Source organism: Ictalurus furcatus, chromosome 1 (assembly GCF_023375685.1).
Source record: "Ictalurus furcatus strain D&B chromosome 1, Billie_1.0, whole genome shotgun sequence".
Classification (NCBI taxonomy): domain Eukaryota; kingdom Metazoa; phylum Chordata; class Actinopteri; order Siluriformes; family Ictaluridae; genus Ictalurus; species Ictalurus furcatus.
In genome coordinates, this window is record NC_071255.1 from 27068349 (window position 1) to 27083217 (window position 14869).

The following is a 14869-nucleotide window of genomic DNA, read 5'->3' on the forward strand; positions in this document are numbered from 1 at the left end:
TAGTAGTTGTAGTGCAGAACTTTAAATACAATATTTAACTTATTTTGCCATTATTATTATAAAAGCTGTATTGGATAGCACTTTTGGTTGAATTTTTGTAATCAAACTCTAAGCATTATGATTGTTTAAAACCTGCAACTCTCAATCCAATGGTGATTCCTCGTGTAATGTCATCCCTTTAGTGTACTGAGATGAGTAACTCCTACCAGTATGTGTTTAGATTTAAGGCACTTATGCCAAGATTTTGGTTGCATGCTCTGAATATAGGATACACACCCACCCATGTTATTTATATACACTTCCACTTTTCTTCTAGGGGGTGTTATGTTAATGGTCAATCACTGATGAGTTTGAGTGTTAGCAGGATAAAGTTTTGTTATGGAAAATTATTTTTATATATCTATAATATGGACTTTAAGCTGTTAACTCCAGACTGTTACTAAGGTAACTGTTTTAGAATTGCAGTCATATTGTTATTTTTAAATTAATACTTTATTCATTTTTAATGTAACATATACTGTATGAAATGATCCCAGTCAAATCTTGGCCAAATTCTATATCAGACTGTGATGAGGTGCGTTCTCCAAATACGAGTATATAGTGAAAATTCTCTTACGATAGCCCTTAGATTAAAGACAATTACTACATTCTGCTTATGTCATGAGTTAGCGATTCGGGCTTGTGCATAAAACGTGGTCGCATAAACAAACATTCATCAAAGTGAGCTTGATTTAGTAAGGATATATTTCTGTCCAATAGCATGGTAATTTGTTTCTTCATTGTCCTGCTATATTTGTAGCTGTCCTGTCGGTCCTATTGGTGGCTTTCACATGTGCGTTGTCACAGTAGTCACACTCTGAGATTTGGATCTGAAGTTTCTGACACTACCACAACTTTGCCGTCGACTGTCTTTGGTCGCAGTGGCACTGAATCAGTCCTCGGAGAGCATGTCACGTAATACGTACTAAGCTTGCGGATCTGAACTCATGACCAAAGTCTAGTAGCAAAATCAGACCAATAATTGTCCAGTGTAAAGCTGGTTTAAACAGATGAGGTGAGTCATGACTCTCTTTCACGATATGACTTAGATATGCATCTGAATTTCTTCTCATTGATTGCCTCCTGATAGCAGGTCAGCCAAAGATTTCAGTCATACCAAAACACATTACCATTGTGCGGAGGAACTTTTCTTGAACTCATTAGTGAACTCATTAGTGGATATAATGCGTGTGCTTTTAAAAGCACAGACGGAAAGCATGATTGATTGTATAGGAAATGATTTGTTTATTGTACATTATAGTGAACACATCTTGATGTTTACCTAAGTGAGCACATTTGCAGCTGAACGAAGCAGGTTGGCTTGTAAGAACATAGAGTCCTAGGACAAAATTATGAAAGGAGGAACTCGTATCTCGGATGTAATGAACACAGATGAACGCTCCTGGACACACTTATAGACATGTATATGTGTGACATATATATATATATTTTTTTTTCCAATAAAGACATGGACAGTATTGCTCAGCCAACAACGTTCTACAGTCCCCGATGTGTAACAATCGACACAAACAAACTTCTGTACTGGTCGTAGGAATTTTTTATAAAGTTGTAATCAGTGCTGCAGAGTCACAGTGATCGTGACTGGGGCTGTAAACCCATTTTTAAACCAGCATGGCATACTTGTGTGACTGAGACTCCAAAGCATGTTGATGTTGAAGTAGTAAAACCTGTCAGAAGCTGAGAGCAGAGGTCTCTCAGGGAATTTGGAGGCTATTAGAATGGAGTTCTCTTAACACAGAAGGCATCTTGCATGATTGTGATCAATAACATCCTCTAAGTGAAGCCTGCTTCCTGGCAGAGAAACGGAGAGAGCGAATGAGAGACACAGCGATATCAGTTCATAGTCAGCTAGTTTATCCTTATCAATATTTCAGTAGGAAAGTTCAGACCTAAATTGAATTAGATTGCTTCGCAGGGCTTTTTTTGAGACTGTGGCGTTAACTTTGTTCTCTAGAACTACTGAAATCTGAAGATCATTCTGCTTTACAGCAGTCTTCCTTGCTTTGATTATTGCTTTTGTTTGATGAAGCTTACCAGGAGAGCTTTAATCTAGAGGATTCCATAGTGATCAGGTTGGGTTAGTCTGTCATCCTTCTACCCCCATTTCTCCTCCAGCTGCTGGCAGAGATAAAGTGTGAAGGTCTGTGTGGTGTCACTAGCTCTTTCATCTCTGAATTCTTCAAGGACTCAAAGTGTCCTGAAATTAGAGGGTTATAATTGCAAAATGGACAACCGCATGTGAAACAACAAGGCGAGAGTTTGCCTTTTGATCTCGGCTATATGTTGATGGTTATAATGTCTAATTCTGTAAAGATATGGTAATAAAACCACTGGGTCTATATATTCTGGTTCTTTTTAGCATAACTGCTGTGTAATGTTCCTGCATTTACACCTACTGAATCACAACATGACATGTAGTCTAATTTGTTGCATATTAAGATGGTTTGTTTACTTGAGTAATAGATTTGAGTATTTGGACTCCTTTTGTTTACATTTCATTAGGAAAGCACAGCATCGGGGGTTAGTAAAGATGACTTCGGCAGGAGCGATGCCCCCCTCTCCTCCTGATCGCTCCGTATCCCGAGACTCACAGGATTCCATGGAGGATTACTGGAGTGAAATGAGGAACATCGAGGAGAACTGCCAAGGAGGCCAGGAGGAGATGATGGAGAAGGGCAGCATTGATGGTGAGTGCAGAGCAGACCACGCTACATGAACCATCACTTTGCCAAGATTTCATCTTGCATAACATATTTCTACAGCGTTCAACATGGGGTTCTGCTTTAAAAACAGCTGGATATGGTTTATTTTTATTGTGCTAAATTTGAAATGTAGATATTCTAGATTTGGGACTGTGTCTGCATAGTTTATTTTTTTAAATGCTTGGCAGCACTGGGTGAAATATTTGGCCTTGTACATATGCACTCTGTAAGCCCCCTGGTCTACAGAGGGATTTCTGAAGGAAAATGGTTAACAGGTGTTCTTGCACGTGCCATTTTTGTTGGTTTTCTTTCTACTATTGTTTGATATGGTGATTTTCTCTTCATAAAGGAATGCATGAAAAGCATTAGGGGGTCCATGCTTCAAGTACAAGTAGGCACATTTAAATGAATAATGTATGTGAGACACACTGAACCATTTGAACTTTTGGATGGGGAGATAGACCCATGTTTTTTATTAAGGGCACGGAGCCTCTAAACCTATGCATTCTGAATGTATTTGTTAAATTATTATTCAGATTACCCTAGAAAATTTAAATTGGAGACCACAGCAAACATTCCATACTAGACTTTTTAAAGGCCCCTAATCACTTCCACTACTTCCCTCGCCCTGATTGCCCCAGCATTGAGATGTTTAACACGTGTGAGAAATCAGGTATGAGTGTTGCTCATACCTGATGGGTGGCTGTGGCTCAGGTGGTAGAGCGGGTTCTCCATCAATCGTTGGGTTGGCTGTTCGATTGCCGATTCACATGACTCCACATGCCGAAGTGTCCCTGGGCAAGTTAACACCTTGCATGGCAGCTCTGCTACCATTGGTGTGTGAGTGTGTGTGTGAATGGGTGAATGAGACACCGTGTAAAGCGCTTTCGATAAAAGCGCTATATAAGTGCAGACCATTTAGATCATTTGCTGTGGATTCTCAGGATTCTCAGCATTCTGACTGTAATGTTTGTATTATTCTGCATGGTAGAAGCAGAACTGGAGGAAGCATGGCTGCATGAAGCAGGTCTCTCCACACTGGTGTCTGGACCTCTCACTGACAGTCCTACAGAGGCTCTCCTCTCAACACTCACTCGCTCTCAAGCCGCCATGGTGAAGAAACGCCTGGACAACTACACTCAAACCCTACGCACGAGGAACAAGCAGCCCATACGCCATGTCCGGGACGTCTTCTCCACGGCTGACACATCGGTAAGCAGAAGACACGGTGTACTGGAGATTTATGATCGGGAGGCTGTTGGGAGATCCTAGCAGTTTTTCAGATGCTATAAAGTAGTCTGTTGTGAATTAAAGGTGCTGGTTTGATATTATTGGATTTTCATATCGAGTATAATTTATTAACTCTCGGCCTCTGACCGGAATATCAATTCGGGGACGAGCAGTACGCCACAATCTGTTTTTGGGATTTTGGATTAGGACCGAGTATCTCACAGGATTAATTGGTATCTGCCCCCTCCTTTCTCTAAGCTGTAAATGAGACGACGAGTTACGTACGCAGCAGATAAAGCTGCCACTCTCCCTTACATCGCGTGTTGTCTGCAGTCACTGTGGGGACTTTCAGGTGCCAGTCTCATTTAGAAACCTACTGGTGATAAGAATGACAGCTGTGCTCAGTGTAAGGACAGGAAAGGCAAGATGCTCCTTAGTATGCCATACATTTGCCATGTCAGCTGCTCTCTACTCATCTCAAAACATATCTGTCTTACTGACTGAGTCTGGAATGTGGAAGGGCTAGAATGTGAACAACTCAGACTGCCTTTAAATTAGCCATCAGTAATGCTGTGTTCATTTCCAATGACCTAAGCAAATAGTATGGAGGACTTTAGACTGCTCACGTTGCAGTTTAAATAAATATGGGCTTAGTTTTAGATTTAGCATAGCTGACATGAAGCTGTCAACAGAAAAAACCTGACAGTAAGGTGGTGGATAATCTCACCTGGATACTGTAGAGCTGTAACTTCTAAGCACGTTTGCTGTAATCATGAAAACTGTCCTGTGTCCATCCCAGGACTTTACATTATGCTCATACTGAACATTCTTTCAACACGTACGGTTTGCCTTTACTCTTGTACAAATGTATCTATCAGAAGGTACCATATTGTACTTGTCCTTGTTACTGGGGTGGTACCCTTGGTACTATCAAGGGTACATGTTTTGTATCTTAAGTATGTATGTTATAACTGAAAACTTTTAAAAATCATTTGGTACATAATTGGACCTTAAGGACAACTATTGAGTTAAAGGTACACCATGTTCATGTTCCTAGGTAAATGACACATACTAGGGTACAAAACATACACCCCCATTACTACCCCAACAATGAGGGGAAAAATACAAGGAACGGTTATTTCTGGAGTTTGTGATGATTTATAATCACGCTATCCGGTGTCTCTGAGAAGAGGATGAGTTCCATTATGAGTCTGGTTCCTCACAAGGTTTCCTCGTGTCATTATGTCAAGGATTTATTTATTTATTTATTTATTTATTTATTTATCTGCCACTGCCGCCTCTGGTTTGCTACATCTGGATTTCTGTACAGCGCCTTTATGACAATGTCTATTGTTTCCAGTTCTATAAAAATGGAAATGAATCGAGAGTCATTTATGCGTGGGAATTCAGTAATAAACACCAAAATAAAGGCAGTTCTCAAGACCACCCGAGTGTGACTCTGTGACTAAGAGCATGTCAAGTGGATGAGTAACTGGTCAGTAACTGGGGCTGACCAGAATGAGTGTTGCAGAAGCAGAGCATACAAGGGAAAACAGTGGAACATGTTAGTACATGCATTGAATTAGTCTTTGAAAGATCGACCATATCAATATCATGTAGCAAAAACTAGGGTGTAGGAAGAATGTCTTCAGTGGACATCTGGTCAACAAATGGCGCTTGATTGAGTGAGGGAGTCGGCATGCTGGCAGAGAATGTAGGGCAGTGACTCATAGCCAGCTGGACTAGCAACTGAGACTCACTCTGTGTCTCTGGTAAGAGTACAGTCATGAGTAGAGCTTGGCACAGTGGGCTAATGTACTAAACTTGGATCATGTAACGTGATCTAGATTACAGAAGAGGATGATGGGTCTTTAAGGACCTTTCTGGTAGAATGGAGGCAAAGTGAGGGATGAACCAGAACAGGAAGTCTGGTTAGGAATATGAATCATCATCATTTGTTATGATGTGATGCCGCATTGTTGTTCCAGAAACGCCAGGGGTTCAAACTGGACTCCTTTTAACTGTAAAATAAAATCATGAACATTTCATATACATTATTTAACTGTGTAATAGATGAAATATTATAATATTTAAATATCTATTAGAGCCATAGATCTTTCAATAACTGAACACATTAGATTCAAGTTGATATTATTTACAGGTGATTTGTTTTTGAGTTATTGGATTAAACCATTTTAATTTAAATGGCTACTCAAATAATATAATAACTCTAATAATGGTGAGCTGTGATTTCTACCATGTAACTACATTTAAAAAAAAAAAAAAAAAAAATCACTCCTGGCTACTCCTGGCTACCCTGGACCCAACCGACCATGCCGATATAACAGGAGTCCTATACACACAGTCAACTGTGTTAAACAAGGTTGTCTCTGTACTGTACCGATAAACATTAAAGTGACTATTGGATTTATAGGCTGGATAACTTTTGAAACTTGCATCACATGTTTGATTTTCTTAATCATGTAGGATGTCTTAAATATGTATTTTTGATGAAGGATGGGTTTATTTATATTGATCATGATTAAATTCCATTGTTCTTTTAGTCTGCTGAACCAACACCCAGCGTGTCCCCAAATGGGACAATTACACCAAAACTGCCCCACTGGACACCTCCCAAAGGTTAGTCTGTGGCTTTTACTGCTACCAAAATATGGTACCAATATATAATGATACTTTTGCTCATGCTTAGTATACTATCCCGACTGTATGCGTGTGTCTACTGTAGTACGCAAGTCATGCCCAGCGTTCATGCCTGTGGAGAGCAGTATGTCGGAGAGTCAGTCGGAGACGCATATCTTGTCGTTTGAAGTGCCGTACTCCGAAGCAGTGACAGTTCATCGGAAAGGCCATGACCGCCTTGACTGCCAAAGGATCTGGAAAGGAGACAAGGATTTACCAGTAAGTGTTTGCCTTCAGCTTTGCTTTTCCGCAAATCTCTATAATCACACACACACACACACACAAAGCTTCCGAGAGCCACAGAACCTCTCTCTCACCATCTGTCATCGTTGCTTTTATATTGCTTTTTCATTTTTATTGATCGCACTAAGAGCAGAAAGAGGTAGGTAAAAGAGGTGGTAAAAGGACGGTAAAAGAGGTAACTACTACAATACTCCGTCGACAAAAACATTCCTCCAGAGCCGTTTATGCTTCAAGTCTCCCCTGAGGAAATATTTTCGAAATGAACAGTGCCTCTCGTATATATCTTATTTTGAGATGAAAATATAGCGCAAACATACTGTACTAAATGTAGATTGTACTTTTGTCTGTCTTATTCGTTACGTCTTACTCAGACATTTCAGATCGTGAAGACGAAGCAGGGGCTGACCAGAGTGCAAGACCTGTCCTCGGAAGACATTAAGAAGATCGGCTATATCTGTCTGATAGAGCTAACCACGTTTTATGATGCCCTGGGCATCGAGCTGAAGAGGAACCGGGAAGTTCGTAGCAAGGTGCGGGGTGAGTACTGCTGAAATTTTGAACGTTTAATATCTCATCACTTATTCTCCAGATATGTTTTGGTTGGTGTGATCACTGCCTTCTTCTCTGTGCAGAAACGGGCATATTTGGAGTTCCCCTGACTACGTTGTTGGAAAATGACCAAAAGAAATTTCCTGGCTCTAAAGTTCCTCTTGTTTTCAAAAAGGTGCGTAGCTTATCTCTTGGAGTCGGTCTTGTTTTTGCTGGGCTGTGGAGCAGGGCTTTGAACCACAGCAGTGCTTCTTTTGGTTCGTCCCAAAGTGGAAACTTCCACACAGCGATTCTTTGCATTGGACATTCTGGAAAGTCGTTAATCAGCTCTTCGCTCCCTCCTCCTGAGCTCCAGCCACATATTGATATCTCTTATTATCCTTAACTTGCATGGCCTTTCTTCTCATTCTTAGCAAGTGCTTTCCAAAAAATACTATCAGGTCTCAGCCTTGTTTCTGCAGTTTCCTCTTGAGTATAGGGCAGCTGATCCGTGTGTTCGTGTCTGTTTTTGCCTGGAAGGTATGAGACAGTATTGCAGTAAAGGACTACAGAGTCACAGATTTTTCCACTTCATGTGACCTCACACGGTATCATCAGTGCCATTTTGAGGACCGAATAGGGAACTGACTGCATCTGTGTTATTGTGTCATTTATACTAGTAATCAACTGCCCTAATACATGTGAATACATAACACATCAAGCAAATCTTCCCTGACATGCTGCTTTGTATCTCTGTTAGCTAGCTAGTGATATTATGGGAAAGCTGGGAAGTTTATCTTGGCACCAAGTATTGTTAACGTTAGCAATACTTGGTGCCTGGATAAGCAAAATTAGCAAAATTTAGCTGATATTAACTTACCCTTCGTATAATGGCATAGATTTTTTTTTTCTTCTACTTATGAAACACCCTGGGATCCATTACCCACCCAGATGTGAAGAGCCAGTAGGATCAGGGGTGGCCAATCTTGTCCACAAAGTGTCGGTTTTCATTCCAACCAAGCAGAAGCCACACCTGAATCTACTGAAAGCTCAAGATCAGCTGTTTAAACAGGTGGAATCAGGTGTGGCTCCTGCTTGACTGGAATGAAAACCTGCACCCACACCGGCCCTTTGCGGATTAGATTGGACATCCCTGTCTTAAATGCTTTGAGGCTCGGATGGGGGTTGTCTATGAGATAAATATTGCTGAAAGACAATTTCGTTTGGTTCTCTGCTATTTTAAGTGGACTCAGCAGTTCAGAGGAGGGTATATTAGGACCACAGTATATTTTATCAGCTCTGTCGAAGTACTTCTTAATCTCTTCTGGAAAGTAAAGTGAGTAATTTGCTAAAGTGAGTAATTTGAGTTACGCAGCAATGCTGGAAATTCAGTGAGATATTTTGAAAATGTTTAACCATACGGCAGTTGTGGATTAACGGATCGTGGTCTGTTAATTTGTAGATTTAGAAAACCCAAATGTCTTAAGAGCTGTAGCTATGATGTCAGTTTTCTGTGCTTGGTAGTGAAAGAACTGTTTATAGTAGTTTATATACTATTATAATTTAGCATTTTGCAATTTTGTGATCGCAGAAATCAATGCAAAATCAAGGAAACTCTGCAATATTTGCAGGAGCTTGCAGTTTTTCAAAATCACGGCAGATTTGGTCCAAGACGCATGTGACGTCATCACAGCGCGCATTCAGCCGAAGCCCTCTTCGATTCACGTGCGTCAAACATGAGTACAGCTAAAAGGTCTCATTTACCAACAAACATCAAGGCGAAAAACCGTGCGGAACAATTTTGTGCACTTGCAATTTCACCAATTCAAGTAGTTTTCCCACACAAAAATCTGCATAAATTTTGAAAAAATGCCACAGCAAAATCAAACAATCACAAAAAACTCTGCGAAATCCTGTGTGGACCGGTTAGCTAACCATGTAGCTGAGTAGTTGAAGTTAGGGCATTTAACTCACTGCACAGTGTGAATAGAATAAGCTTAACAGCGTAACAAATCATTGTACTTGTGCTGGGTGTCAAGTGCGCTGACCAAGTCTTTGATTTAATAATAATACTCAAACACTCAAAGTGCTTTACATTGTATGGAGGGGGTCTCCTCAACCACCACTAGTGTGTAGCATCTACTTGGATGATGTGATGGCAGCCATAGTGCTCCAGAACGCCCACTACACACCAGCTATTAGTGGAGAGGAGAGAGTGACATAGCCAATTCAGGGATGGAGATTATTTGGGGGCAATGATAGAGAAGGAATTTCCCTCATTGGCCCTGATCTGTCGTGACCCCCTAATAATCTCCATTGGGATTTTTAGTGACCATAGAGAGTCAGGACCTCGGTTTAACGTCTCATCCGAAAGACAGTGCTGTTCTTACAGTTTAGTGTCCCCGTCACTATACTGGGGCATTAGGCCCCACACAGACCACATGGTGAGCACCCCCTGCTGGCCTCACTAATACCACGTCCAGCAGCAGCCTTAGTTTTCCCCAGGAGGTCTCCCATCCAGGTACTGGCCAGGCTCAACCCTGCTTAGCTTTTGTGTCAAATTAATCTAAACCTTCATACAAGTCCACCTATTTTTATGCTCAAGTGAGGCAAAGGAAAATGGACAAGGATACTCAACAAGGGTACGCATAATTCTAGATTTCTAGATTGGAAATAGATACTGAGCCCAGTTCATTCATATACCAGTCCAGTATAAGACAACTTTTTGGAAATAGATGATAATTAATCATTAGGCATTTATTTCATAATCATTGACATGACATTTACCGCACTAATCACAACACTGATGCGAGGTATGCTGGGACTCAACTACCTTTTTTGGGCAGCACAGTATTAGACTGCATTCTGGAGATTAAGCCAAATCCCTAAGTGAGTTTATTTACTGAGGAGAATCCTCTTGACGGTATAATTTGCCTAAAGACTAGCTTTAATCTGCATTAACAAATCAGACTGTGTGCAGCAGAGAATTTTGCTTTGTGTCTGTTTTTAGATAGCGTGTGGGAGGGAAGGAGTTCGATAGTCCACCACATGCTGAGAATGTAATGTTCCGTACAGTCCTCACGGCTTGAGAGCAACCAGATCCAGTTTTAAAGAGGAATTAATTAGAACATTCCATTACAATGATGAAACATTAATGGATATTAAAGCAGTTGTACGTGTAGACGTGAAAGAACATGGAAAAAGCATGATGTCATGCGGTCGTCCATGTGATCAACAGTGATTGGTGCAGGATTAAACAAATTAGATGGTTAAATAACGAGAGAAGAGTTTTAGCAGATCACAAGGCATGTATAACCTTCACAGCGAAGGATAATTGTTTTTTTTTTCTTTCTCCTCGTATAATCTCAAGCAGCTGTATTTACACTAATTACTACGTCTGATACCCAGCACTACAGGGTGACTTTCTATTCAGTACTGAATAAAACTGTGCACTGAGGATAGGCGAGAGGAGGAGAAAGCTTATCCGTTTGTGTTTTTAGTTTAGGTTTCACTATTTGAGCAAGAGTCTTGCAGTCTGATTGGCTTATCAGTGAGAGATAAAGCAGCTTCTATCTGTTCTTAAAAGGAGTGGAATGCTGAAAACGCTCACACGGTACACTGCGTTATCTCTAAACAATGTGAGGGGTGTATCAGAGAGTCTAAGAGAAACACAGGCTAACCAAAACCCGCTAGAATAAGCAGATGCCCTTATGTTTGGTTTATTGAGTGAACAAGGGGCCATATTGAGCTCTGAGAGCCCATCACGAGCATGACAGTTCTGTGTATCTGTGTGTATGTTTGCAGCTGTTGTCGAAGTTGGAGCAGACGGGCCTGCAGACGGAAGGAATACTCAGGGTACCTGGCTCTGCCTCTAGAGTAAAGGTAAAACACCTTAATCCCTAAAACGATCCCTTTTTGTTCTTTAGAAATGAATCAGTAATTCAACCACTGAGTGAGTGATTCAGCTTTATTACTGTTCACTCCACCAAAAAAAAAAAAAAAAATCAACGGTGAATTTGTCCAGAATATGGCTTTGATGTCATTCAACATCAGCTAAATCCTAGCCGTACCACATTTCCATCACTATGCTACCTCAGATTTTAACCCACACGTATAATGTACCGTGAACGGAAAATGAAAAAAAGCATATAGCGGCCTGATGACGCATACACACAAACATGCTTAGCATTTTAAAGGCCTATTTAGCCACTCCTGTCTCTTTACCACTGCGATTCAGGTTCACTGCTTGCTCCATGCACATTTTTTTGTGCCCATGTTGATCTTTCCATGTGTAAGTGCTCAGAACTAATGAACGTTCGCAGCGCCTGTATGAGGTTGGCTTGTTGATCGGAATCTCTTAAGAGGCCGTGAAGCTTTGCGTCTCATTCAGCTGGTCTAATCCAGTTCATTATCTACAAGCAGGGTTTGTTTGTAGAGTCAGCCTCTGCACAATGCTTTCTCCAGTGGAGTATATCAGGTAGTCTGAAGTCAAGCTGAAAACGTCACGGTAAACAGTACTTCAACGTCAAAGACAAACTAGCTAACAGTAACATAAGCGTAAGTTCAGATGCTTTTACTTGTTTAAATGGATAGTTTACTGAATTTGAAATACTGACAGCATTGCATTATAACGCAGTTTAAACAGAAACCGCTGTGGCGTTCCTAGTATGGAGATGGAGAGACCCCAGATCAGCCTGATTTTGTTTTTCTGCTCTGCGCCTTTAGAAAGAATGTACTTTGCATGGCACCATCGCAGACCAGCTGTTTTACTTTAGTACCGCTAACACACGTACACCACAAATGCTCCGGGCTCAGATACACATGGAGCTGAGTATACATGACTATTTGTGTGTGGAATGGAATGGGAAAATCCTTTAAGTTGGAACTATTTTCATTGAGGGTGTTGATCTATGTTCACTTTGGTTAATGAGGTTTGTGCATTAGTTTTGTACATACCTGCTGATCGTGGTGCCAGTGGGATTTAGCTCTTGCTTCATCTCCTATGTAAAGAGAGCAGTCCTTTAGCTCTCTCACCTCCTTATCTGTACACTCTGCTCAAACAGAACAGGTTCCTTTCATGCTAATACCGCCGTCAACACCACCGGGCTTGTCGTCTCGTAGATCACTAACATGCTGAGTCGAGTCTGCCGTAATTCGGCACGACTGCATAGCATAGCAGAATCGCATTTTTGAAATGGCAGTGGTAGCTCAGTAGTTAAGATGCTGGACTGCTGATAAGAAGGTCATATGTTTAAATCCCTGCGCTACCAAGTGTCCACTGTTGGGCCCTTGAGCAAGGCCCTTACCACTCAACTGCTCAGTTGTATAAATGAGATATATGTAAGTTGCTCTGGATAACGGCATCTGCCAAATACCATAAATGTAATGAAATTTGAGCCCACTGTTTGCTTACAATGCTTCTGCATTGGGTGATACATTAATAAGACACTGAGCTTTGCTGGAAAATGGTGAAAAATTTCTCCTTAAACACCACTGTTACAGCACTAGAAATGCCCCCAAATATTTCAATATAGACACATCGTGTTTCAGGGTTGAGTTTGAGTTTAATATTTGGTGAGTTTAAGAGGTTTTGATGCATGATTCTGACTGATATCAAATAAGAAAATTAAAAAAGAACTAAAAATGCAATTAGTTAATTTTTTTTTTTTTTTGCTGTGAATCCACAGCACTTGCGTCAGGAGTTGGAGGCGAAGTTTTATGACGACAGTTTTGACTGGGAGCAGGTGAGACAAAACGATGCAGCTGGTCTGCTGAAGATGTTCATCAGAGAGCTGCCGTACCCCCTGCTCACACTGCAGCACTTGCCCGCGTTCACCGCCGCACAAAGTGAGAACCTGAAAAACACACTTTCTGTCCCATGTGCCTTCAGTACAAAACCACAAAAAAAATAAATAAATCAGCCTTCCATTCACAGTTCAGCTGACACAAATTAAAGTGTATGACTAGTTGCACCAAGAACTATGAAGAATTTATTATGAATGATTATTTACCTCTCTGCAAATACTTTTTGTAACCGCAAAATGTAACTCGCCCTTATTGATGGCAAACAGATAATGTAGCTTTCCGTATCATTGGGTATGGTGAGATTAACAGCTCTGTCTCGGGTGTATCAGATATCACATCACACAAACACCAGCTGCAGGCTCTGCACCTCCTCATACTGCTTCTGCCCGAGGCTAACAGAGACACTCTAAAGGTAAGAAGCTCACCTGCTTTTTGAAACACTGCTGCTGTTTGCCTTTCTTATACTGTTTCCAGTTACAGCATGTCCCAAAGTGTTACCATTGTTACTTTATTAAAAATCATGTTGTGATGTTTAACTGTTCACGATCGCATTTAATGTTGTCGAACGTCCGCAAAACAGAAAATAATAAGCTAAAAAAAAGCAGCATTTCATGTTACGGTGGGAACATGGAAAGCTCAAACTCCTGTCCTGAACTCTCGTGGCAGATTACTTACTGAATGCGACAAAGCACTGGCACTGGAGACCATAAATACAAAATAAATGTCTCCTAATATAAATTTGTAGTATATCTACATGTATAGGTTTTTAAAATCCATTTATTATTAGGCTTGGATTACGTGCTGCGCCACCAGTCAAGTCCCTGTTAACGGGTTGTTACTATAGAAACGGTAAGGTATGAGAAAGACCACATTAATGTCAACCTGTTATTTGAGTTACGGCTGGAATTACGGTCCGAGCTGCTGTAATAGAAAACTAATCAATACTTTCTGACCAATCAGAATTGAAAATAAAACAAGGTTCTGAAAAAAAAAATTGTGTTTGTGTTTGGGAAAGGATTCAAAGAGTCTCGTCACTAATGAAGTTGTGTGATTGTGTTTTGGGTTAGAACCTCTGTCTGGTGGCTTTGGTATATATGGTGTATATAAGGTGTGTGTATATATGGTGTATATAAGGTATATTTGGTGTATATAAGGAATATTTGGTATATATGGTATATAAGGTTTATATGGTGTATATTTGGTATATATGGTGTATATAAGGAATATTTGGTATATAAGGTTTATATGGTGTATGTTTGGTATATATGGTGTATATTTGGTATATATGGGGTATATAAGGTATATATGGTGTATACTTGGTATATATGGTGTATATTTGGTATATATGGTGTATATAAGGTATATTTGGTATGTATTTGGTATATAAGGTATATTTGGTATATATGGTGTATATAAGGTATATTTGGTATATATGATGTGTATTTGGTATATATGGTGTATATAAGGTATATTTGGTATATATGGGGTATATAAGATATATCTGGTGTATATTTGGTATATATAAGGTATATTTGGTATATATAATGTATATATGGTGTATATAAGGTATATTTGGTATATATAAGGTATATTTGGTATAT

General features: G+C 40.2%; 1 protein-coding gene across 3 annotated transcripts in view; it reads left to right on the plus strand.

The window, feature by feature from the left end:
* Positions 1–14869, plus strand: part of arhgap28 (Rho GTPase activating protein 28) — a 36806-nt gene that overhangs the window by 15071 nt on the left and 6866 nt on the right. For all 3 annotated transcript variants that reach the window (XM_053635026.1, XM_053635035.1, XM_053635042.1), the window contains exons 2-10: positions 2563–2747; positions 3754–3974; positions 6557–6632; positions 6739–6911; positions 7307–7472; positions 7568–7659; positions 11268–11345; positions 13151–13310; positions 13598–13680. In XM_053635026.1, the coding sequence (XP_053491001.1) occupies positions 2563–2747; positions 3754–3974; positions 6557–6632; positions 6739–6911; positions 7307–7472; positions 7568–7659; positions 11268–11345; positions 13151–13310; positions 13598–13680 (1234 nt within the window). The remainder of the gene's footprint in view (positions 1–2562; positions 2748–3753; positions 3975–6556; positions 6633–6738; positions 6912–7306; positions 7473–7567; positions 7660–11267; positions 11346–13150; positions 13311–13597; positions 13681–14869) is intronic.